Source organism: Pantherophis guttatus, chromosome 2 (genome assembly GCF_059756535.1).
Source record: "Pantherophis guttatus breed Tessera chromosome 2, ASM5975653v1, whole genome shotgun sequence".
Taxonomy (NCBI): Eukaryota; Metazoa; Chordata; class Lepidosauria; order Squamata; family Colubridae; genus Pantherophis; species Pantherophis guttatus.
In genome coordinates, this window is record NC_142064.1 from 203,094,264 (window position 1) to 203,117,282 (window position 23,019).

Consider the following 23,019-nt stretch of genomic DNA (forward strand, 5'->3'; position numbering starts at 1 on the left):
AAGTTCCTGAATGAATGTTAGCAAATGGCAATGATATTATAGTAGTACATATACAACACAAGTCACAATCAGGATCAGAGTTTCAAGTCAGTATGCTCAGATTTAAATCTGTGCATGATCAACAAAAACCAGAATAAAGGCAGGCCAACTGCTTTTCATTTAGGCCAGATATTGTAGCTTTGCTTCTGATTTAGCTAAAGGGTGGAGAACTGGATCTGATCTATTCACAGGAAAAAAGGAAAGCCCATTCATTTTTAAAAGTATCATTAAACCTTGACAAAGTGGAATAATATTGATTACACTCTTCATTACATTGAGACATAAAAAGAAACTGTAAATCTGGTGTTGCGCAGTCTTTCCAATATTAATCTTTTTTTGCAGTGTCCTATGTTAAACAAATCCATAATTGTTCATATAATGAAATATAGTATCTAATTAAAAAGTACATTCATTTTTTAAAACCATATTGATCTCTGTAATACCATAAGCACAGTTCATAAGCAAATATATTTTAGATGAGTAAATTTTCTATTTGTAACGTAAACTGAATGCTAACCCTTTTTAAGTATTCTTTACCATGTCTAATATGAAAACAAATCTTTTGCTAAATTAGCCAACTTTTTTGGGGGGGGGATATTTTTTTTTAATTTTTTTAAAACAAAAAAAATAAAATAAAACACTTCTTTTCAAAACGAAGCTTTTGCTCTGGTCACAAATTAAAACAAATCATTAACAAATCTTATTTTCAATTAACACAACTCAATATTTTAAACAGATATTTCCCTCAAATCTATCTATTTAACTATGCCATTATCCCCAAAAACCTGTTACTTAAATATTAAATCCTATCCAGTTAAAAATTCATTTTTCTCTTTCATTTGCTTAGATGGATATTTGACAATATAAATCATACAATTATATTAAACAGATTAAACATTCATTAATTATTTAATTATTATTAAACTTAATTTATGCATTTTATCTTAACTATCACTCTCAACATACACCTCCTCGTTTTAATTATCCCACCTCTTTTTATTATCTTTGATGTTAAACCAATCTTTTCTATTTCTTGACTGTTAATCACAGCATAGCCCTTTGTTTTAGCTATTAAATATAGCATATTTTTATTTTTTGGCCATTACCCGGCATGCCCTTTGTTTGGCTGTTGAACACAGCGTATTAGTTTTGTTTTTTGGCCATTACACGGCATCTTCAGGTTTGTTTGGCTGTTGAATACAGCATCTCTATTTTTGTTTTTTGGCTGTTACACGGCATATTAAGTTTCGTTTTGGCTGATACCCAGCATGACCATTTGTTTGAATACAGCATACTATAACTTTTTGGCTGTTAAATACAGCATGTTCATAGTTGGTTTAACAATTTCTACATAAATCTTTCTTTGTTGTTTCCCTCCATCTATGCATTGCTTTTCATTTAATCATATTTTTCTTTATCTTTTTTCATAGCATTCATAACATTTTAACCTTGAGACATGGTTCTTGCTTAAAATATATTTTTAAGTATATTTTTAAATTCCTTTTAACATTTTCAATTAATCATATTCACCCTTATTCTTTATCTTGACATTTTACTATTAAAACATATTTCTTGCATTAAACATATCTTTACATGTATTAATTAGTTTCATTTAACAATCTTAATTTCTATAAAAGCCTCCCTTTAATTTATTACAATCATCTTTACTTTATTTTATTTTTAATCACATTATCTTCATTTCCTTGTCTGCAAACGTAAATTTATTTCCATTTTCCAAGTTTTTAATTTTATTCTCTATAAATCCAATTAGATCTCTTTTCATAGTTTTATTCCGGATATAATGTATCAAATCTCTTTCTTTTAGGGCTGCGCTAAATCCTTCTTCTATTCCTGCGCCAACATTCAAGTTAGTATTTATTCAACTGTAGGAGTTCCATTGTAAATTCCTTTTCTTTTCACCCGAGTCCAGCTGCTTGCAGTCAGGAAAGAAAAATCCTTCTCCATAGTTCAGCAATTTTTTTTTTCTGTAGAGCTCAAAGTTCTCATAACAAAGGGAGGTTACAAAGTTCCTCTTTATGCCAGATGGTGTCTCTCTATAATCCACATTTCCCATTAGTCATGCAAGACTCCATTTTATTTCTTATTATATAACCATCAACTTTATTTTTTTATTTTTTTATTTTTTTATTTTATATTGGATTTCTATACCGCCCTTCTCCCTGAGGACTCAGGGCGGTGTACAGCCAGATTAAAAAACATGCAGAACAAATATTAAAAACAATTAAAAGATATATAAATTTGGCCCAATTAAAACTCATTTACCAATTAAAAACGTTTAAAACATTTAAAAACAGTTAAAAATTTCATCTTAAGCCAGCCCGGCTTGTTTAAATAAATGGGTTTTAAGGGTGCGACGGAAGGCACTGAGGTCTTGGATTCTCCTTATCTCTGGGGGGAGCTGATTCCAGAGGGTGGGAGCCCCCACAGAGAAGGCTCTCCCCCTGGGGGTCACCAGCCTACATTGTCTGGCTGATGGCACCCCGAGGAGGCCCTCTCTGTGGGAGCGCACGGGTCGATGGGAGGTCGTTGGTAGCAGCAGGCGGTCTCGAAGATAGCTAGGCCCTATGCCATGGAGCGCTTTAAAGATGATAACCAACACCTTGAAGCGCACCCGGAAGACAACTGGGAGCCAGTGCAGCTCGCGCAGGAGCGGTGTTACATGGGAGCGCCATGCTGCTCCCGTCACTACCCGCGCTGCTGCGTTCTGGACCAGCTGGAGCCTCCGGGTGCTCCTCAAGGGGAGCCCCATGTAGAGAGCGTTGCAATAGTCAAGGCGAGAGGTGACGAGGGCGTGAGTGACTGTGCACAGGGAATCCCGATCAAGAAAGGGCCGCAACTGGCGAATCAGGCGAACCTGACAAAAGGTCCCCCTGGTTACAGCCGTCAGATGTTCCTCCAAGGACAGCTGCATATCCAGGAGGACTCCCAGATTGCGAGCCCTCTCTGTGGGGGCCAATGACTCGCCCCCAATAGTCAGTGATGGAGTCAACTGACTATATCGGGATGCCGGGAGCCACAGCCACTCAGTCTTGGAAGGGTTGAGCTTGAGCCTGTTCCTCCCCATCCAGATCCGTACAGCCTCCAGGCACTGGGACATCACTTCAAGGGCATCGTTGGGGTGGCCTGGGGTGGAGATGTACAGCTGGGTGTCATCAGCGTACTGGTGGTATCTCACCCCAAAGCCACGGATGATCTCACCCAGCGGCTTCACATAAATGTTGAACAGGAGAGGCGAGAGGACCGATCCCTGCGGCACTCCACAAATGAGAGGCCTCGAGGTCGACCTCTGCCCCCCTGCCAACACAAACTGCGACCGGTCGGAGAGAAAGGAGGAGAACGAACGTTGTCTTACCTGAACGTTCCTTTTCAGCTCTCTGCGACTGCAATCCACCTTTGGGTTTCCTTCCTCCTCGCTTCTTTTTGACTGGGTGATATTTTTCTTAACTGTCTCTCCGTGCTGTGGCCACGCCCCACTTTCCCATGATGCACCAGTCTTTGAACGAAGGCATGACCATCTAGTAAACAATTCAAACTTCAGAACAAGTCATATAAAACTGTGAACACTGGAACCAGAAAAAAACAAAAAAACACCGAAATTGGAATCAGGAACCAACCGGGCGGGTGTGGATTGCAGTCGCAGAGAGCTGAAAAGGAACGTTCAGGTAAGACAACGTTCGTTTTCCAGCCCTCTGCTCCTGCAATCCACCTTTGGGATATACCAAAGTTCAAATCCCAGGGCGGGAAAAAAACCTAGTTGGACTCAGACTCCTGGACCTCAAGGACACTTTGGAGGACACGTCGCCCAAAGGAAGCCTCAGCCGAAGCATACTTATCAATCCGGTAATGTGTGATGAAGGGTGTCACAGAAGACCAAGTAGCGGCCCGACATATATCTGAAACTGAAGCCTGCGTAGCCCAGGCGGCAGATGCCGCCGCACTACGAGTAGAGTGAGGCAAGATGCGACTCGGTACAGGACGAGAACGTTGCTTGTAAGCTGTCGCTATGCATGTCTTAATCCACCTGCCCACTGTGGATGGAGAAATCTTTTGGCCCAAAGAAGGGGGATGAAATGACACCAGAAGAGCCTCAGTTTTACGGATGGATTCAGTCCGACGAATATAACGACGAAGAGCCCTACGTACATCGAGGGTATGCCAGTCCTTTTCGCGTCGATGTTTCGGCGACGGGCAGAAATCCGGAAGGATAAGCTCCTGAGCCCGATGAAAATACGAATTCACTTTGGGTAAGAATGCAGGGTCCAGACGTAGTATCACTGTATTAGGTTGAAATATACAGAGATCTTTTCTAATCGATAGGGCGGAGAGCTCAGACACACGTCTGGCCGAAGTGATCGCCAAAAGAAAGGTTACCTTGAACGACAAATACCTTAAAGGAATAGACCCCAAAGGTTCAAAGGGAGGGTACATCAAGGCCTGAAGAACAAGGGAAAGGTCCCAGGTCGGGTATCTATGAACAACCGGGGGGCATAGGTTTACAGCTCCGTGAAGAAATCCTTTAAGTAGCGGGTGCATAGACAAAGACGAGTATGGGGGACACCGAATGACCGTAGATAACGCCGCCGTCTGACGACGAAGGGTAGACGGTGACAACCCCTTGTCTAAGCCGGATTGTAGAAAGCACAGGACGTCCTCTATCCGGGCTGAAGTAGGGTCCACCAGGTTGGCCGCACACCAGAGACAGAAGGCCCTCCAGGAAGACTCATATATCCGCGAAGTCGACGGCCTACGGGAAGCTTGGATCGTACCTATGACGGAGTCGGGAAGTCGGTCCTTTCGCAAGATAAGCCGCTCAAACGCCAAACGGCCAATTGGAGCCATCCTGGCTCTGGGTGGTCGATGGCCCCTTGGCGTAAGGCGATGCGGTCCGGTGGAATCAGCCATGGTGGACGAGACGATAGGGCCACAAGATCTGCGTACCACTGCCGACGAGGCCAGTCGGGAGCCACCAGGATCATTTCGGCCCTTTCCTCCAAGAGCCTCCGAATCACCTGAGGAATCAAGGGGATCGGGGGAAAGGCGTACAAGAGCCCTGGGGGCCAACGGCATCGGAGCGCGTCGTGATCCATCGCTGAATGGCACGGGTAACGAGTCACATAGAGTGGAAGCTGGGCATTCGACGGACTGGCGAACAAGTCCACTACAGGCGTGCCGAAAAGAAGAATGGCTTCGTGGAAGAGCCTCGGATGTAGTTGCCATTCCGAGTGATCGAGACTTTGTCTGCTGAGCCAATCCGCCCGCACATTGTCCACGCCGGAAATGTGATCCGCTCTCAATGAAAGAAGGTGGCATTCCGCCCACCGGAAGAGACTCTCCGCTTCTAACATTAGTGGCCTCGAATGTGTCCCGCCTTCTTTGTTTACATGAGCCTTGGCCGTGATGTTGTCCGTGAGCACAAGGACGTGGTGGCCCTCCAACTGAGATTGAAAATGTTTGAGGGCTAGGCGGATTGCCCTGAGTTCCAACAGATTGATGTTGCGGCCTCTTTCTGGAACGGACCAACGACCCTGCACCACCTGATTTTGAAGGTGGGCTCCCCAGCCTCGAAGGCTGGCGTCCGAGGTCAGAGTCATTCTGTCTTGAATCAGAAAGTGCGAGCCCTTGCGAATGGCTGATCCCATCCACCACTGAAACGACAGACGAAGTTGAGGTGGAAGGTATACTTTGTGAAGGGAATCGCTGCGTCCCGAGCGCTGGTAAGGGAGCAGAAACCATTGCAATGGTCTCGCGTGACGTCGTGCCCATGGCACAATTGAGAAGCACGACACCATCTTCCCCAGCAGCTGCGACAGCTGGAGAAGAGGAATGGAGCGATGAGACAGAACTTGACGTATCAGGTCTTGAAGACTTGAAATCCTGTCTGGAGATAGAAAGACTTGACCCCGAATAGAATCTATCACCGCCCCCAAGTGCAGCAGTGATGTGGACGGGGAAAGGTGACTCTTGGGAAAATTTATTGAGAATCCGTGATTCTGGAAGGCCATGATGACAAGATGAAGGTCTCGAGCTGCCTGGCTCCTGGACGATGACAACACCAGGATGTCGTCGAGGTAACAGAGTACCCGCACCGGAATCCTTCGGAGTGACGCCGCCACTACAGCTACTAATTTTGTGAAAGTCCTTGGGGCAGAGGATAAACCAAAGGGCATTGCGCAATATTGATAATGATCGTCCCCAATTTGAAAGCGCAGAAACTTCCTGTGCGAAGGTGACACTGGGACATGCAGATATGCCTCCCTGAGGTCGACCGATTGAAGGAGGTCGCCACGACGAACCCCCCCCAAGATGGACCCCAAGGAGTGCATTTTGAATCTGCGATAGCAAATGAAGAGGTTTAGTTGTTTCAAGTTCAAAATGGCCCGACAACCTCCGGAATGTTTCAGGACGAGAAAAAGTGTCGAATAGAATCCTAGGCCTTGTTGTTCCGGCGGGACCCTTTCTATCGCCCTGATGCTGAGTAGATGGAGGACTTGCTCCTGTAGTAAGCGTCCCTGTTCGGGAGAACGTGGCGCAGGGCAGCAAATGTGGCGAGAAGGAGGGCATCCCAGGAACTCGATCGACAGTCCGGAGGACACCGTGTGAAGGATCCAAGAGTCCGAGGTTGACTGCTCCCATTGATGGTGGAAAAGTTGCAGGCGACCTCCAATGGGATCCTGCGACCTGTAGTCATTTCCCCCTGCGGAATTGACGGTATCCAGATCCCCGAAAGGGACGCTTGGAGACAGTGGGGTTCCTAGCTCTGTCACGAAACCGCTGACGATCGGAGGAACGGTCAGAGCCAAAAAATTGTGGACGTTGCGAGTAGGCACCCCCTGACCCCGACGTCGCCCGAAAGGACTGTCTTTGATAGTAAGGCGTATAGCGCCGTTCAGGCCTGCGATAAGAGGAAGTCGGCATAACCTTCCTCTTGTCCTTATCTTCGATAAGGACAGGGTCGAGAGCGGAGCCGAACAGATTTGGAGCCTTGTAGGGTGCTGCCGCCAAGCGCCATTTAGCTTTGGCATCAGCCCTCCAGTTCCTAAGCCAAAATAAACGACGGGACGTAATAGACGAGGCCAAAGCCCTGGATGTGAACTTAACAGAATTTAATGAGGCATCGGCCGAATATTCCGTAGCCGCCACAATTTTGTTTATGTCCTGGTGGAGACGTGTGTCTTCTGGCGGTAGCCTATCCTGAAGCTGTCTCAACCAAAGCAGAGTTGCCCGGTTAAAGAAGGATGTGGCGGTCGCGGTTTTGATCGCCCACGCCAGGGCTTGATGTTCTTTGCGAAAGCAAAGCTCAGACTTCCTGTCCTCCGATTTCAGCCCGTCCAGCGCATCTGTTGACAGCAAGGACGAGGAAGAGAGGTTGGCAACAGGCGTGTCCACCACAGGGAGGGACAGCATGGCGTCCAATTCTGGTGCCGCACAATACAATTTCTTATCGATGTTATTGGGGCCCGTGGACGAAGCAGGTTGAGACCAAGGAGATTGTAGAACGTCAGAAAAAAGTTGAGGGCAGGGGATGAAATCCCTGCCCGGCTTGGAAGACGAAAACAAGGCCTCGTGGGGGGTCGCCATGGATGCGGCCTCGGAGGATGCAGGCGCAGCAACAGACATGTTTGTGATCTGACGAGCCTTGTGTAGGAGAGATTTGAACAATGAGGGCCTGAACAGCCCGGTAAAAGCAGGAACATCAGGAGTGAGGCCCTCGTCTTCTGAAAATTCCAAGTCCTCGACCATATGTTCCCCATGATCGGAATCATCCGAAGAATCGGGCGCCAAGTGATGAGAGGGCCTCTGAGTCGGTGCCATAGGTGGTTGAGGCACCTGACGGGAGGTCGTCTGTACTAGAGGCATGGGCGGTTGTTGGAGTCCCGCAGCCCACAGAGAGGACAAGGCATTAGATAGCAACAACTGTAAGTCCATCTGGGAAGACGATAATTGACCATCAGCCCCGCGAAGACCAGCGGCGGTTGGAGTGAACGTCGCCTCGGGACGCGGGGCGGGAGGGGGGGCGGAGTTGAGCAAGCCCACCGATGAAACGTCCGGCAATGAGATTGAAGCTCTCTTGGACAGGCGTCCAGAAGTGCTTGGCTGCGGTGGATCAGGCGCCTGTGACCCGCTGGGCGACGAAGGCAAAGGTGCTGTATTCAGGCCAGTTGGAAAAACCGAGGCCAAGGTGGCCTGTCTGGCCTTGTCAAATTGGCGCTCCAAAGCCCTGTGGCGTCGTTGCGCGTCCTTATCTGCCGCTGTCGATGACCTAGGCTGGCGGGAGTCCTCAGAAGCAGATAAGACCCTGCTGCGAGATTTTGACTTGTGCTTGGTTGGAGCCCTAGGGGGGCTGGGCTCCTGCTCCGCATCGGATGAAAAATAAGCATCCGCCATTATGACAAGACCGAATATAGTTCAATTTTTCCTTTTTTTTTTTTTTTTTTATATATATGTGTACTATTGAAAAAAAAAAGGGAATGAAAAAATAGTCCTTACTATATTTATCGTCTTTTTCCTCTCTTTTCTTTGTTTTTTTTTTTTTTTTTTTTGAGTTATAAACCAACAAAATTGGAACTATATACACGTAGGCACCCCAACCGCTGAGGGTAGCCGAAACAGTCCAGCCAAGCAATCTCTGACAGGAATGACAAGAGGCTGGTTAAGGTGTCAAGAGGAAAAAAATTTAAGTACTGCCCAGGCTGCAATTATGGGACAACAGGCAACTAGTCCACTTAAACGGCAGACAGCCACAGAGGCACACCCCCAAAAAACTGCTTCAAGGTGTAGAGAGAGTGGGGTAACCCAGTAACACAACGGCCCTTAAGAAGCAATTGCGATCCCAAAATGGCGCCCGTTAAAATTGCCGCCAAGAAAGAGCAACAAAATGGCGGCCGTGGACTGTCCGGAACCCGGCGGCAGCTCAGGCGGCTAAACAACATCCAAAAAAAAAAAAAAAAAAAACGGGGCCAAGGGCACTCCTCACCGGATGCCGCCCGAGGGACGGACGTCAGCGAATCTCACCACCGTAGCAGCAGGCACCTTCCGGAGCGCTGCGGGCTGGAGCGAAGCTTCCGACTCCGTCTAGGCAGCTGGAGCCCCGGGCGGCAACTTTGAAAAGGCTGACGATTAGAGCGCAGCACAGACGAACCGCAGCGGTGGGAATCTCAGCAAGACATCAGAGGCCGCAGGGCAAACCATGCGGAGCACTCCGGAGCCGCCCTAAGAGAGCCAAAACTAATTTGCAGAGGAGAGGTGTGGGGGGGGAAAACGGCAATCGCAAACCCCGCGCTCCACACCGGCGGCTTAAAGGAAGGCAGGGAACCGCCCCGAAGGGCCGGTAACCCACGCTGCTGTCAAAAGGGAGCAATCCCCTGGGCGGAGGATGGGCTGGGTCCCCAGGCACCACTCACACGCCCTGCAGCACACCGATAGAGGCTCTCACCGAATAGGAGAAAAATACTACTAAAAATAAAGAAAAAAACCTAACGCAATACTAAGAAATCCTTCTAAAAAAAGGCACGAAGAGAAAAGCACACCAGTCAGTCAGCGACTGAGTGAAAAGACTGGTGCATCATGGGAAAGTGGGGCGTGGCCACAGCACGGAGAGACAGTTAAGAAAAATATCACCCAGTCAAAAAGAAGCGAGGAGGAAGGAAACCCAAAGGTGGATTGCAGGAGCAGAGGGCTGGAAAACCACCGCAACACGGTGCCTCCCACCCCCAACTCTTCCAGCCGGTGCAGCATGATACCATGGTCGATGGTATCAAAAGCCGCTGAGAGGTCTAACAGGACCAGAACAGAGGAACAACCCCTGTCCCGAGCCCTCCAGAGATCATCAACCAACGCGACCAATGCCGTTTCTGTGCTGTGCCCAGACCTGAAACCCGACTGGAACGGATCTAGATAAGATGTTTCCTCCAGGAATTGCGGAAACTGTCGTGCGACCACACTCTCAACAACCTTCGCCATAAAGCGAAGGTTGGAGACAGGACGATAGTTGGCCAATATTGCCGGATCCAGGGACGGCTTCTTGAGGAGAGGCCTCACCACCGCCTCTTTCAAGGCGGTGGGGAAGTAACCCTCACTCAACGAAGCGTTGATAACACCCTGGAGCCATCCTCGTGTAACCTCCCGGGAAGCCAGTACCAACCAGGAGGGACACGGGTCCAGTAAACATGTGGCCGCACTAAGTCTCCCCAAAATCCTGTCCACATCATCAGGAGTCACAGCATCAAACTCCTCCCAGATAACATTCTCAAGACTATTCCTCGTCACCCTGCCCTGATCTACCCAGTCAGAGTCCAAATCCCCCCGGATCTGGGCAATTTTGTCATACAGGTATTGTCCGAAATCCTCCGCCCTGCCTTCTAAGGGATCCTCCCGCACTCCCGGATGGAGCAGGGCGCGGGTCACCCTAAACAGGGCGGCCGGACGATTCCCTGATGACGCAATAGAGGCGGAAAAGTAGTTAGACTTTGCCGTCTCTATCGCCACTAGGTAGGCCTTAATATGCGACCTTACCAGTGTTCGATCAGATTCAGCGAGACTGGCCCTCCAACCGCTCTCCAGGCGTCTTTTCCGGCGCTTCATTTCCCTCAGCTCCTCAGTAAACCAAGGAGCCGCACGGGATCGGCATCGGGTCAGAGGCCGCAAAGGCACAACTCGGTCCAAGGCCCCACCAGCCGCCCGATCCCAGGCGGCTACCAGGTCCTCGGCCGAGTCATGTGCTAGATCCTCAGGAAATGGCCCAAGCTCCGTCTGGAACCTATCAGGATCCATCAGGCGCTTGGGGCGGATCCATCTAATTGGATCCGCCTCCCTGCGGCGAGGGGTCGCGGTTCGAAGATCTAGGCGAAGGAGTGAGTGGTCAGACCATGACAAGGGTTCCATGTCTATATCCCCTATAACAAGACCACTCAACCACTGGCCAGAGACAAAAATCAGATCCAGAGTGTGACCTCCCCTGTGAGTAGGGCCATGAACTAACTGGGTCAGGTCCATGGCCGTCATGGAAGCCATGAACTCCCGAGCCACCTCAGACGCTTCACCGATGGATGGCAAGTTGAAATCACCCATGACTAGAAGCCTGGGTGTATCTACTGCCACCGTGGCTATCACGTCGAGTAGCTCAGGTAGGGCTGTTGCCACGCGGCAGGGAGCCAGGTACGTAAGCAACAAGCCCATCTGAACCCCACGGCCCCACCTCACAAGGAGGGACTCACATCCGGCTATCTGAGGCACAGCGGTCTCCCTCGGACCCAGATCCTCGTTAATAATAACCGCCACCCCCCCGCCCCTCCCCTGAGCCCTCGGCTGATGGAATGTTCTGAAGCCTGGTGGGCACATTTCAACCAGAGGGACGCCACCCTCCGGGCCCAACCAGGTCTCCGTAATACCCGCCAGGTCCGCTCCTCCCTCTTGTATAAGATCGTGGATGAGGGGGGCCTTATTGACCACGGACCTGGCATTGCACAGCATCAGCATCAGCCGAAGGCCCAGCTCCTGAGTATCTAAGCCACCTAGTGTCCGAGCAGAGCCTTGGGGACCGGGGCAAGCAATTGCTCTCAGACAGCAAGTGCGAGCCCCCAGCACCTGATGTGGTCCCCTGCTCCCGCCATATCTGCCCCTCCCATTCACCGTGCCGATGGTATAGCCCTCATAGATATCGTCCCCCATCCCTTTCCCAATCCCTCGTCCGGTGCCCCTCGAATCGTTACCCTGTGCCGGGCACGGCTCTGACCCTGGTGGATTTCCCTCCCAATCCGCCCTAGTCGTCTTCCCAATATCTTTAAAAGAATAATTACAACCCCCTCCCCCAGAACCCCTTAAAATCTTTAAAAATTTCCCTAAAAAGCCCCATAAATTCTTCCTTGCTCCATGCCATCTCTCCAGACTCCAAAGTCCGTCATCGAGATAGGCCCTCGATAATGTGGGGGGCCAAATCTGCGAGAGGGGAGAATCTCGCAGGGCGAGGAGTTCCGACACCGAGTCCTTTTCTTTTTTTAGTTAAAAAAGTATCAAATCAGCTTTTTTTCCCCTTAGTCCAATTCAGATTTTTAAAGTGTTTAGTCCTTTTACCAAATCTCTAAATTAAGTCTCTTAGTTCTTGTTCCAAAATTAGTTGTTTCTCGGGTCTTTGTTCTTTAAAATTGCAGTTTCAAAAATTTTTTTCCAAAGCCCCTTTGTTACTTAGCCACTGTTTTAGGCTAGGGGTCTTCTAGTTACTGATATAGCTCCAAACGTTGTTACAAGCCTAGGTTGTTGTCACTTACCCGGCTTCAAAAGGTTCCGTTTTACTTTGCTTTCCTCCACTTTTCTTGCCCGGTTGCCTCAGCTTTGTGGCAGCCGCCGACTCACAGGGTTCCCTCTGACCCCTGAGGAACTTGCCTGTTCCTCTCGGTCTCCCAAGGCGCCCCTCTTCTTCCCCTGTCCCTACGGGACAGGTTCAGTCCGCAGACCCATCGGCGGCGGTTCAGCAGCCAGGGTTTTTGCGGGACTCATCAGAGCCCACTATTTCCCCGATTGTCTTGCCGCAATGTCAACCAGAAGTCCCCACTAAATTAGCCAACTTTTAAGTTTGCAATAAATTTAAAATTCTTCAAAATCTTTAGTGAGGAAGGAAATGAATTTGAAAAGATTAAGTAAACCTTGGCGTTATTTTATGCAACAAATGCAATAAAATCTGTAAATATTAAAGATGTTAATATGCTATTGAATTATATTCCAAAACTGAATCTGATAAAATTCTGGTTGTATCAGAAATTGAAGATTACAAAAAGAATTATTCTGAGAAATTGAAAAAGTGGTATTATTCTAGACATTAAGGATTTGTTTTGGGAAATATGTAAACCACAATAGCAAAAAATAAATAAATAGAAATAGAAATATGCTGGCCAACTCCCTTGGCTTTTTCCTTTGCAATACAAATCTAGATGTCTCTTTCTGCCATTGCTTCAATGGTACATCAGTTGTCAATAGATACTGTTTGAAACAAAAACATAATTCTAGGCAATGTTCACATCTCCTTAATATGACAGCGTGTTGGATTTCAATGCCACGCTGTGAATGCAGACACCAGCCTTCCCCAGGCTAGAGTACCAGATGTGCTAATGTCTAATACATATAGAAGTCAAAAGACTGAAGTGGGTTATCTACTGAAATTCTGAACTACCTAGAGTGATGAGCAAGACTGTTTCTTCCAAATGAGCGATCCTGACAAGTGGGCATGGGAGTTCTAGGAATTAATTCTTCTTTTTCAGCTTCTCTGATGAAGACAGCTCCTAAATTGGGGGTGGGGGAGGGGGGGGAACAGACAAATTCAAAAATTTTCTCTGTACACTTTAGTAATATTACGAGGGTGGGATTAAACAATGATATAAGGAAAAGATTTCATATTCCCAGCCTTTGCACTGCTGAGTTGTGCCTGCTCCTAAATGGAGGGGGGGGTGTTCCGTAATATGCTCTATCCTTGAAAAATATCCAGAAGTTTCAGCTGATGCAGAATGCAGCGGTGTGGGCAGTTATGTGTGCTTCAACATCACATCATTGTTCCACGAATTGTATTGGCTGTCACTTTGCTTCCAGGTTCAATTCAAGGTGCTGGTTTTAACTTTTAAAGCCCCTCATGACATGGGACCAGGTTGTCTGAGGGATAACCTCTCCCTAATTATATCAGCCTAGCCTATTAGATCTGGCAGATACAGTCTGCTACAAGTGGGCTTTCTCTGCTGTGGCGCCCTGCCTTATGGAACATTCCCCTCTCCAAAGTGAGGCTAGTTCCATCCCTCTTAATGTTTCAGAAGTCCCTCAAGATCTGGCTATGTGAAACAGAATATGTGTGGATGACTTTAGGGAACAAGGGGAAGAGATGTTGCCTGCAAAATAATCAAACAAGTCAAGGAGGAACCCTTGGAAACACTCAGAAACGTAGGAAGGACACACCTTCCTAATTGAAGTTTGGATCTTTAGACTTTCAAGAGTCAGTTAATGTAGCTTTATTTGTAAAGAATTCGTTCATCTAATTTCCTGTTTGATTTACCAGGCAGGACTGACATTATTGTCATCAGGTCTAGAGGTCCAGGGGGCTGGTGACATTTTAAGATGTCTCTATCATTGTAATTAATATTTACTTTCCCTTATGTCTTTGGGTTTTAAAAATATTTTAACACCAATTGCTTTATATTTTTAATAAATCATTTTTATATGTTCATTGTTGTATACCTCCCAGAGTCACTTTTTGTGAAACTATACAAATTTGATGGTTGGTTGGATTGAAGCAAAGCAAAACCTGAATGACAAATTCATTATTTCAACATTTTAATAGTTTGATTGGACCCATCTTAACTGGAAATATTCATTAACTAAAGGTAAAGGTGTTTTCACTGTCCAGTCATTTCTGACTGTAGAGGCAGTGTTCATCTCTGTTTCTTAGTGGAAGAAACTGAGGAAGCCAATGTTGTCTGAAGATGTTACTATGGTCATATGGCCAGCATGACTATATACCAAAGTGCATGGAATGCTGTTATCTTCCAAATGAAGTGGTACCTATTTGTCTACTTGCATTTGCATGCTTTCGAAACTGCAAGATCGGCAGGAATGGAAGCTCACCCTGTTGCATAGCACTGAGGTCTCGGATTTGGGCTGTCAGCTTTCCAGCTGACAAGCTCCATGTCTTTAACCACTGAGCCATCATTTCCTCATCAATTCACTAACTACATAACTGGATTTACTTTCTGGCAATTAATCTTGGAAAAATCTGAAGGCCCTTCAACTTCATTTTGGACCCAATGTCAGCTGAGAAATCTGGATTCCCCTTTCTTTAAAGCACGAAAAGGTAGCAAGCCTATCATAGTCACTAAGTGTGTGGGAACTGTTCAGTAAATATTTCCCATTATGGGCTCACCTTCTGTGCTTGAAACAGCAGCGCCTGCATTTTAACAACCAGCCACGATGGAAAGAGAACAGAAATAGATTGTACAGTGAGTTCCGAGCACAAGAGAAGCACATTAGATCTCATGTGCCTTCTCGTTGTGTTAAATAACTAATTTTCTAAAAGGAACTCAAGATAGAGATTGATCATCACACTCCAGAGGAGTTCATTCCTCCATGTCATCAGAAAAGAGATACAAAACCAAATCATAAGATTGTGTGTTAACTTAAAAATAGCTGTATCCTAAAATAAAACATTCAAAAACTAGATCTGTCATTCAGCCTAATGTCTGTTTAAGCATAAAGCTCACTTGGAGGTGTCATTAATCAAGGCTACAATCCTGCATGAGAATTTCATGCAGACACAGGCATAGAACATTTGCTCCTGTGATTATACATATATGAGAGAGGTATGTATGTGCAAACATATGTCCATTTGAGAGGAATATGACAATCATATCTTTGAACATTGGCAACCAGTGTCACATGGTATTTATCCTCGCTGTTCTACTCATTTAGAAGGAGGCAATAGAAGAAGTGAACTGATCATCTTTATCAAGATTCAACTCAGACTTTGAGTTGAATCTTGTTCAGACTCTGAACAATGAATGTATCACTTGCAAAGAATATTCCATTTAAGCTGATAATATGGGGAAGTTCAGTTTCTAGAAAATAATGCTTTCACCCACTCCTACCTCTCTATATCTTTATTACAGCAGGTTATACTACATCTTTTCATACCTCTACAAATGCACAGAGGAGTTCCATGGGCACAAATGATGGGGAAGGGTATCTTTCAGCAGACAGACAAAAGCTGGGGGAAAAGGTGTGAGAAAACTGGAAACTGGATGAGTTGTGATAAGACAGGACTCAGTTCTTTCAACTGAAATGTAATAATCTTTTTTTGTGCAAGAAGTTGTTTCCATATTTTAATCACACCTGAAATGAGAAGACATCTACAGACATTCTTGAATCACGTTCATCTTGCTGACTAAACAGGCACAAGCATGCTGTTTTCTCGGCAACACCATGGAAGTGCCTTGCCACTGCCTTCTTCCAGGATGTTTTCCTAATTTCCCAGTCTACCCTACAGCCCTGGAATTCACTGACAGTCTTCTCATTCACTCAACCATGGCTGAACCTGCTCAGACAAGGACATTCAAGGGCTTCAAAACTTTGCACTGCTATTAGCCACGTAATTCTAGTCCAATTTAAGAAGGCAGATAGGATCTTATAATATAATTTTGATCAATAGATTCCTGGTATTTAAATGTATTTAATTATACCAATTTTAATTTTTTTAAAGCAAAAGTAATCCGAAAGTGACTTCCCCCAACCAACCAATCAAAAAAGATAAACAAATATCAACATTCAAAACCATAAAACAAGATTATTACAATAATTGTGGAAACACATTAATGACATAGCAACACAGGTTTAGCCAAACACGTGGACAAATATGTCTTTAGCTCATATCAAAAGTTAATCCTAGAGAGATTTGATAGCAGACATAAATAAACAAGAAGGGAATCACAACACAGAACATTTGTGTCAGTAAGGCTCCAGAGTAAACGTACAGTAATTGTAACATCTGTTAGATTGTTGTTAGCCACCCAAGGTTGTGTGTCGTAAGATGGGTGGCCCAATAATCTTTTAAAATAAATAAGATTGCATCCCCACTTCAACTTAATTGCTGAACAAATATATAAAGATGATGATCCAATAGACATCCAGGTTACAATTGTAACAACAAGAAACATATGAATTCATAGTTATGAAACCAAGAATACTTTCTTGTGAGCACCAACTGAATTTGGCTTTGATTATTCATTCATACATTCAATTATATAACCACCCATCCCAAACACATAACATTGAATTTGGCTTTATGCTCCCCAATCCTGAAAAAGGCTGTGTTTAAACATGTATTCCTTTAGTAATGGAAACACTTTGCTCTGGACTTCCTTTAAACCGAAAAAAAACTGAAAAAGGAAATTGATATGGATACTTTACTTGATTTAATTTTAAGAATATTAATAGTAATCATCAAATTATTGAAATTAATTTCTGCAGTTTTGAAAATAATAGGTCACTCAGTCTTCTTGAAATATCCACATCTCCTTCTGTCTCCTCACGCAGGAGGATCCTCACATTACTGTCAAAATATTTTCTCCAAATCACTCTTCACAAATTCAGAAGGGGATGAGTATCCAGAATATGTGCAGTGCCACACACAATAATCACAGCAGTAAATGTTTTCCCATATTTAAACACAAAGTACTGCAGGTGATTAATTACAGACAACAAGAGAAAAACACTGAGCGAATACATGCACACTCACAAATCCCTTAGATATAAAAATATTTACATGCATTTATTTGAGGCCTTTTTTTAGCTCATGCTGTAAAATCCTGTGTGTCGTCATAGAATTCTAAAACTAAAATTGTTTGAGTATGTTTAGCATGAAAAGCAAAATTTTCACATTCTTCCTTATCTTAGGACGGTCTGTGTGTTTGTGTCTGCTTAGTTTGGTAATATCTTCCCTAATCAGGAACTGGAAGAACTGAAAAGTGTGCATGCACATATGTGCAAACGGAACCTTTACCTTTTTAACTCTGCAAACTTCATCTATGCCAAAATTCTATCCTCTGCCTGGAATGCTTCACTACCTTTCAGTACTGAATCCCATTTGCTTCTGCAAACACAACATCAAGGCTCAACACTTCTGCTGTTTCCGATATTACAATGACAATAGGTGAGAAACATTCCTTGAAGCCCCAGTCCAGGATTGAAACAGGAAGCCATTGAAATGGAGAGAGCAACAACAAGCAAAGGATATATAACTAGTTAGCTGTTCCATGCAAAGGGGTGCGATGGGAAGAGGAAATTAGTGGCAGCTTATGATGGAAGGCAAAATGAAGAAGCCCAGACTGTAGGTAAGCCATGGGTTCATGATTGGCTAGAGTTAACCTGCCAGCAGGACCATACTTCACTCTGTTGCTTTGCAAGAACAGGGGAACACTGCTGATCTCCCCAAACATTACAGTATAGAATCAATAAGCTATAAGCACAAAGAGGGATGGCATATTCAGACAGGAATTGGTCTGTTTAGAGTGTGAGGGGGATGAAATTCATTTCCACATTTTTCCAGCATACACTTCTTAAACCCATGTGCAAACCAGAATGCAGTGACTTCCAAATCTCGTTTTCCACATTCACAGTTGGGAGTTTCCCATCTGGAAAAATACATATATTTGTGGGGAATGTAGACAAAAAATAGTAAACAGAGTATGTATGTATGCTAGAAAAATAATAAAACCGGAATCACAGGAATTCTTAAGAAAAGCTGTCATCGACGTTGATGAAAACAAACACTGAACAGTATTTTTTTTTAAATAGAATCATACTCTAATTGAGATGCTTACCCCAATATATGCTGAACAGTGCATTTATGCAAGAGAGCTGTGCTGGTGAAGAAGGTGAAGGAAAGTCAGCAATAATGCAAATTGCAGGTATGCTTTCCACCCACATCCAGCACAACTCCCACTAAATCCTGCTACATCATTCATCCTGGCACCATGGAACCAAGCAGTCAGAAAGTCAAAAAAATGACATTGCCTTTATCTTCAATCAGACTTCACTTTGAAATCTGTGTTACGTCCAGCACGATAGTACAACCCTAGCCAGGAAAAAGAAAAATGCTTCCCTGTTCCTCTGCCACCCTGCTTTGCTTCCCTGCTAATTCTGGAGGGTGTAATTTTCCCTTCTATGACCAACATGGAATGCAGCAAGACAGTCAAGGTAGAATTGGTTGCTCCATCCCTTCTTCATAGAAGGTCTTGAGAGAAAGCCTTATAAATACAAAAAACTAGTCTGGCACTAAGAATGGTCTTCTACTCTCTTTAGCTGACAGGGAAATGCTATGCTAACATTCTTCTTCCCTTCCCTCACCACTGCACTATAACTCATTATTTCATGCCACAAGAATGTTTCTGGTAACTTTTAAAAGCTGCTTTCTAGAGCTCTAGCATTAATGTCATCTTCTACTTGCACCTATTTTGTTCTACCATGCTCTTCCTGGTATCCAATAATATCATGCCTTTTGTTTCTTTAGATTTAGACCCTTCTTTCTTTCCAAAGTTTGGGATGTCATATAACTTCATCTCCCACCATTCCAGGTTTTCTTCTCCAAAGAATTCAGTGATATAGATTAAGCTGAGCAAAAAAGCATAGCTGATGAATACATCTTAAGATAATAAGCAAAAATATTAGCATAATTTTGGGTGGCTCAGATGTTCCTTCTATAGATGAATGAATCAGTAAACCAGGAAATCTTCCAAACTTGACTTTATCTGAATAGGAATATTAATCAAATTCAAAGTAAAGAATCAAAGACTGCCTTGTTCCAGAGACATTTAGTCATAGTTCCCTGACTCAGGAAAACTGGGAAACTGTAACACATGGAAGATTTCTAGTTTCAATAGAAGAGAATATATGTAGCTCAGAGTTGAACTGTGAAGTCATTGGTGCTCTCTGAGCATGGCACCAGATTCAGAAAACACTGAGGACTCCACTTTCTGGTTTGATGGTTCATTCATGCGCATAGGCAGAAATTTGACTACTGACTGGCCCAAAGTTATTCATAAGATACATAACTCTTATTTTAACATTGTAACCACACTATTTGACTGTAACTGCAACATGCAATTAACTTATGAATCTTGACATTTTTTATATTGAGCAAGAGATTTTCCATCCTCTGAGCCAATCATTAAAGAGGTATTCTCAATTAAAGCAGAATCATCTAGATATTTGAGTGGAGGAAAAGAGAAAAACTAGGTTCTTCTGAATAAGCAGATAGCTCTGCTATCTCTGCAAGGCATAAATTAACTGTGGCGGTGAACAACAGATAACATGTAATCTGCAAAGGAAAACAAGATGCTGCAGGCAATAGACAGGTAAGCAGATACTAATCCTACACCTACAGTAACAGGATTAAAACTGAATTACTGAACCACGCCAAGCAAAAACGATATCACTTAGACCAACATTTTGGAGACCAAGAGAAGCATTTAGCATTATTTTCCAGGGATGGGTTTGGAGGTATCTTAACTTCTTAAATATGCCCATTTCAAAATGGCAGGAAACTCTTTGAAGTGGAAGATCCCAGTGTTTGGGGAAATAGAAAGATAGCTCTACTATTTTGAGCACTTGGGTCTTTTCAGATATTCCTGTGTGGAAATTTTTAAATAATGGAAAAGCCTTCCAAAGAGGACTCTTCAAAGCACAGGTAGGCAAGGCTGCCTTCCTCCAGATATTAGCGAACCATAACTCCCAACAGTTTCACTCACTTTAAGGGTGAGAGATCTAGAGCACCGCATATTTGCATCATGCTTTAAGGCTGAAGTGCAGCAATGAGAAGCTAATGTATTGGACCAGTCGAATATCAGAAATAGTTTTCATTAGTTGAAAACCTCTGAATATGGGGGCTTGTCAAGCCCCATACTATATGACCAAGGAATAAAAAAAATCATACTGACTTCAATAGGGAGTTTTAAAGCAAAATTAGGGATATGATATAGGACAGTGATGGCGAATCTATGACACACGTGCCAGAGGTGGCACACAGAGCCCTCTCTGTTGGCACACGTGCTGTCGCCCCAGGTCAGATCTCCGTGGCGTTTCTTTCGTGAGCTTCTGTTTCCCTGCAAACGACGAAACAGAAACTCATGAAAGAAAAAGATCTTACCTCTTGCTGCGCTGCTGGTGTTGGGATGCCCCGACTCCTGCCAGCCAGCTGGTCTTCGGGTCTTTGCTGTGTATGCGTGCATGTCCATGCATGCGTACATGTATGTTTGCACACATTCATGCGCGTATGCACCTTTCATCTTGGGCATACACGCACACGCAGTTTGGGCACTCAGTGTCTAAAAGGTTCGCCATCACTGATTATAGGATCTAGGAAACTGTGACAGGAACCCCAGCCTTCTTTTATAAGGGAGTTCATTAAGATGTAGTCCTTGAATATTTTGAATCTGATTCTTAATTGTTTCTACAGTCAACAACTTGGACATTCCCACAGACTATTGCTCATCTTCCCAAATCCATAGCTATCTTATTATTATAAAATCCATGTTATGTCACACATATTGCTAAACCAGGATTTAAATAATGGGTTTATTTAACAAGACACAAAAACCCAGTTTATATGAACACTATACAACAAAGGTAAGTTCATATATCACACCAATCTCCAAACTAATCAACTTCATTATGGCTTAGTAAGAGAGGTGATGTGAAATCGTTTCCAATGCACAAAGCTTTCATAAGCCTGACCATATTCTTCCAAATCTCAGATGTTTGCAAATAATAGTGCCAGTTTCTGTACACCCTGACGAATATGCTAATAATATATAGAGATTGAATTCAAATACCAATGATAAAAATATGCAGTAATAAGTCTTACTGGTATTTTAACATTCCTGTTATTGTATATTGATCTATTTTATTGATTTCATCCTGCCCCAAGATCCATTTATAAAGATCCATTTATAAAGGTACAGCAGTTGCAAATATTTTAATTAAAAATTGCTTCAGAATTAAAGGACTATCTCACTAATGTGGTTGGAACAGGGACTGCACTGTGAAATTCAAGAGGCGCTGAGAAAGCCTCTGGCTATCTACTTGATAGTTTTGACTTAAACTTTATACTTTTTGGACCCGAGTGTATTGGTTAAAGCATGAAACTACTTAAACCAACAGCCTCCTCCACATATACAAGAAATGCAATTAATTCTTGTTCCAACTGCTTTTCTTCCTGAAGGAAACTGCTTTGCTTTGAAGAGCTTCAAAGGGATGAACAATAAGCCATAATTTAGTGCTATGATAGAGCCTAGGACAACATGGTCCAGCCAGCATGAAAAAAGAGATTACACACGACTGTATTTGTTTCTAACCACCCCATATTGTTCTTATGCACCAACCACTGCATGAATCAGTTTTAACATTGTCTTTCCTGGAAGAATCAAGACAATAAATGACTGATTCTTCAAATAAACCATCATTAAAAATAAACACATTTACCCTAGCAGATCTGTTAATGACAAATTACTGTTCACTGAAATTACTGTCTCCCTCAATTTTCCTTTTGTTACTGCTTTGAAGGAACATGGCAAGATGATCTGAACACTTTTTCTAACAAGGTACTGATATATCTGAATGCAATTTTCTTATCTGCCCAAGCAAGCACAATATAATCTCTGCTTTTTTTCCACTTCCTAGTGTCTACTGAGGAAGTGATTCCTCATTCATATCAGAAATAAAAAGGAGGGGGAGTTGAGTCCAGCATGTCTGAGTTCATCTTAAAGAAAGAGAGAAAGTAGTGATGAATATTGTATTTTAAGGATGGCACAAGGGCTTTTTTAAACAGAATTTCCTGTCTAGAAAACACCACCTCAGAACAGATTGTGTTTCTCAGTAACTTCCTAGTGTAAAGTCTCTGGAATATTTGCATGTCTTATTAAAGTGTGAACAGGAGGTTGCAACTCTGACTCCTTTAGATCCTAGGGTCAATTACGACATAACTGGATGCTCTGAATTTAGTTAGAAAGAGGTTTTATTTCAGCGGGAATGTAGCAATTACCTACAAGTGCTCAATCTTGACAACTTTAAGCTATATGGATTTCAACTCCCAGAATTCCCCACTAGCATGTTCCCATGTCAAGAAACAATGGTCTGTGTTCATCTCTCCACAGGCCACATACATATATACTCACCCACATAATGCATATTAAAGGCCAAATACTTGTACTGGAAGAGGGGATTGTTGTTTAGGCTACTTCTTTGGATCTGTTGGAAAAAGGAACTGACATCCCATCGGTATAAGACATCCAAAAGCATGATGCTTGGCACCCGTAAGGCCACATTCAACATTGCTTCCAATTTCTCCTTTGCAGCCATGCTGTTTCTTTGTTGTGATGTGAGGCAGACTGTAAAGAACCAAAAGCAGCAAGTAAGTTTAACAGTTGCCATAGATGTAAT

At 44.0% G+C, this 23,019-nt stretch overlaps 1 protein-coding gene across 1 annotated transcript in view; it reads right to left on the reverse strand.

The window, feature by feature from the left end:
• The window catches only part of RNF145 (ring finger protein 145), an 85,603-nt gene that overhangs the window by 41,451 nt on the left and 21,133 nt on the right, over window positions 1-23,019 (reverse strand). Inside the window, exon 2 of the mRNA XM_034401385.3 lies at window positions 22,755-22,967. Coding sequence (XP_034257276.1) covers window positions 22,755-22,938 — 184 coding nt within the window. The 5' untranslated portion in view covers window positions 22,939-22,967. The remainder of the gene's footprint in view (window positions 1-22,754; window positions 22,968-23,019) is intronic.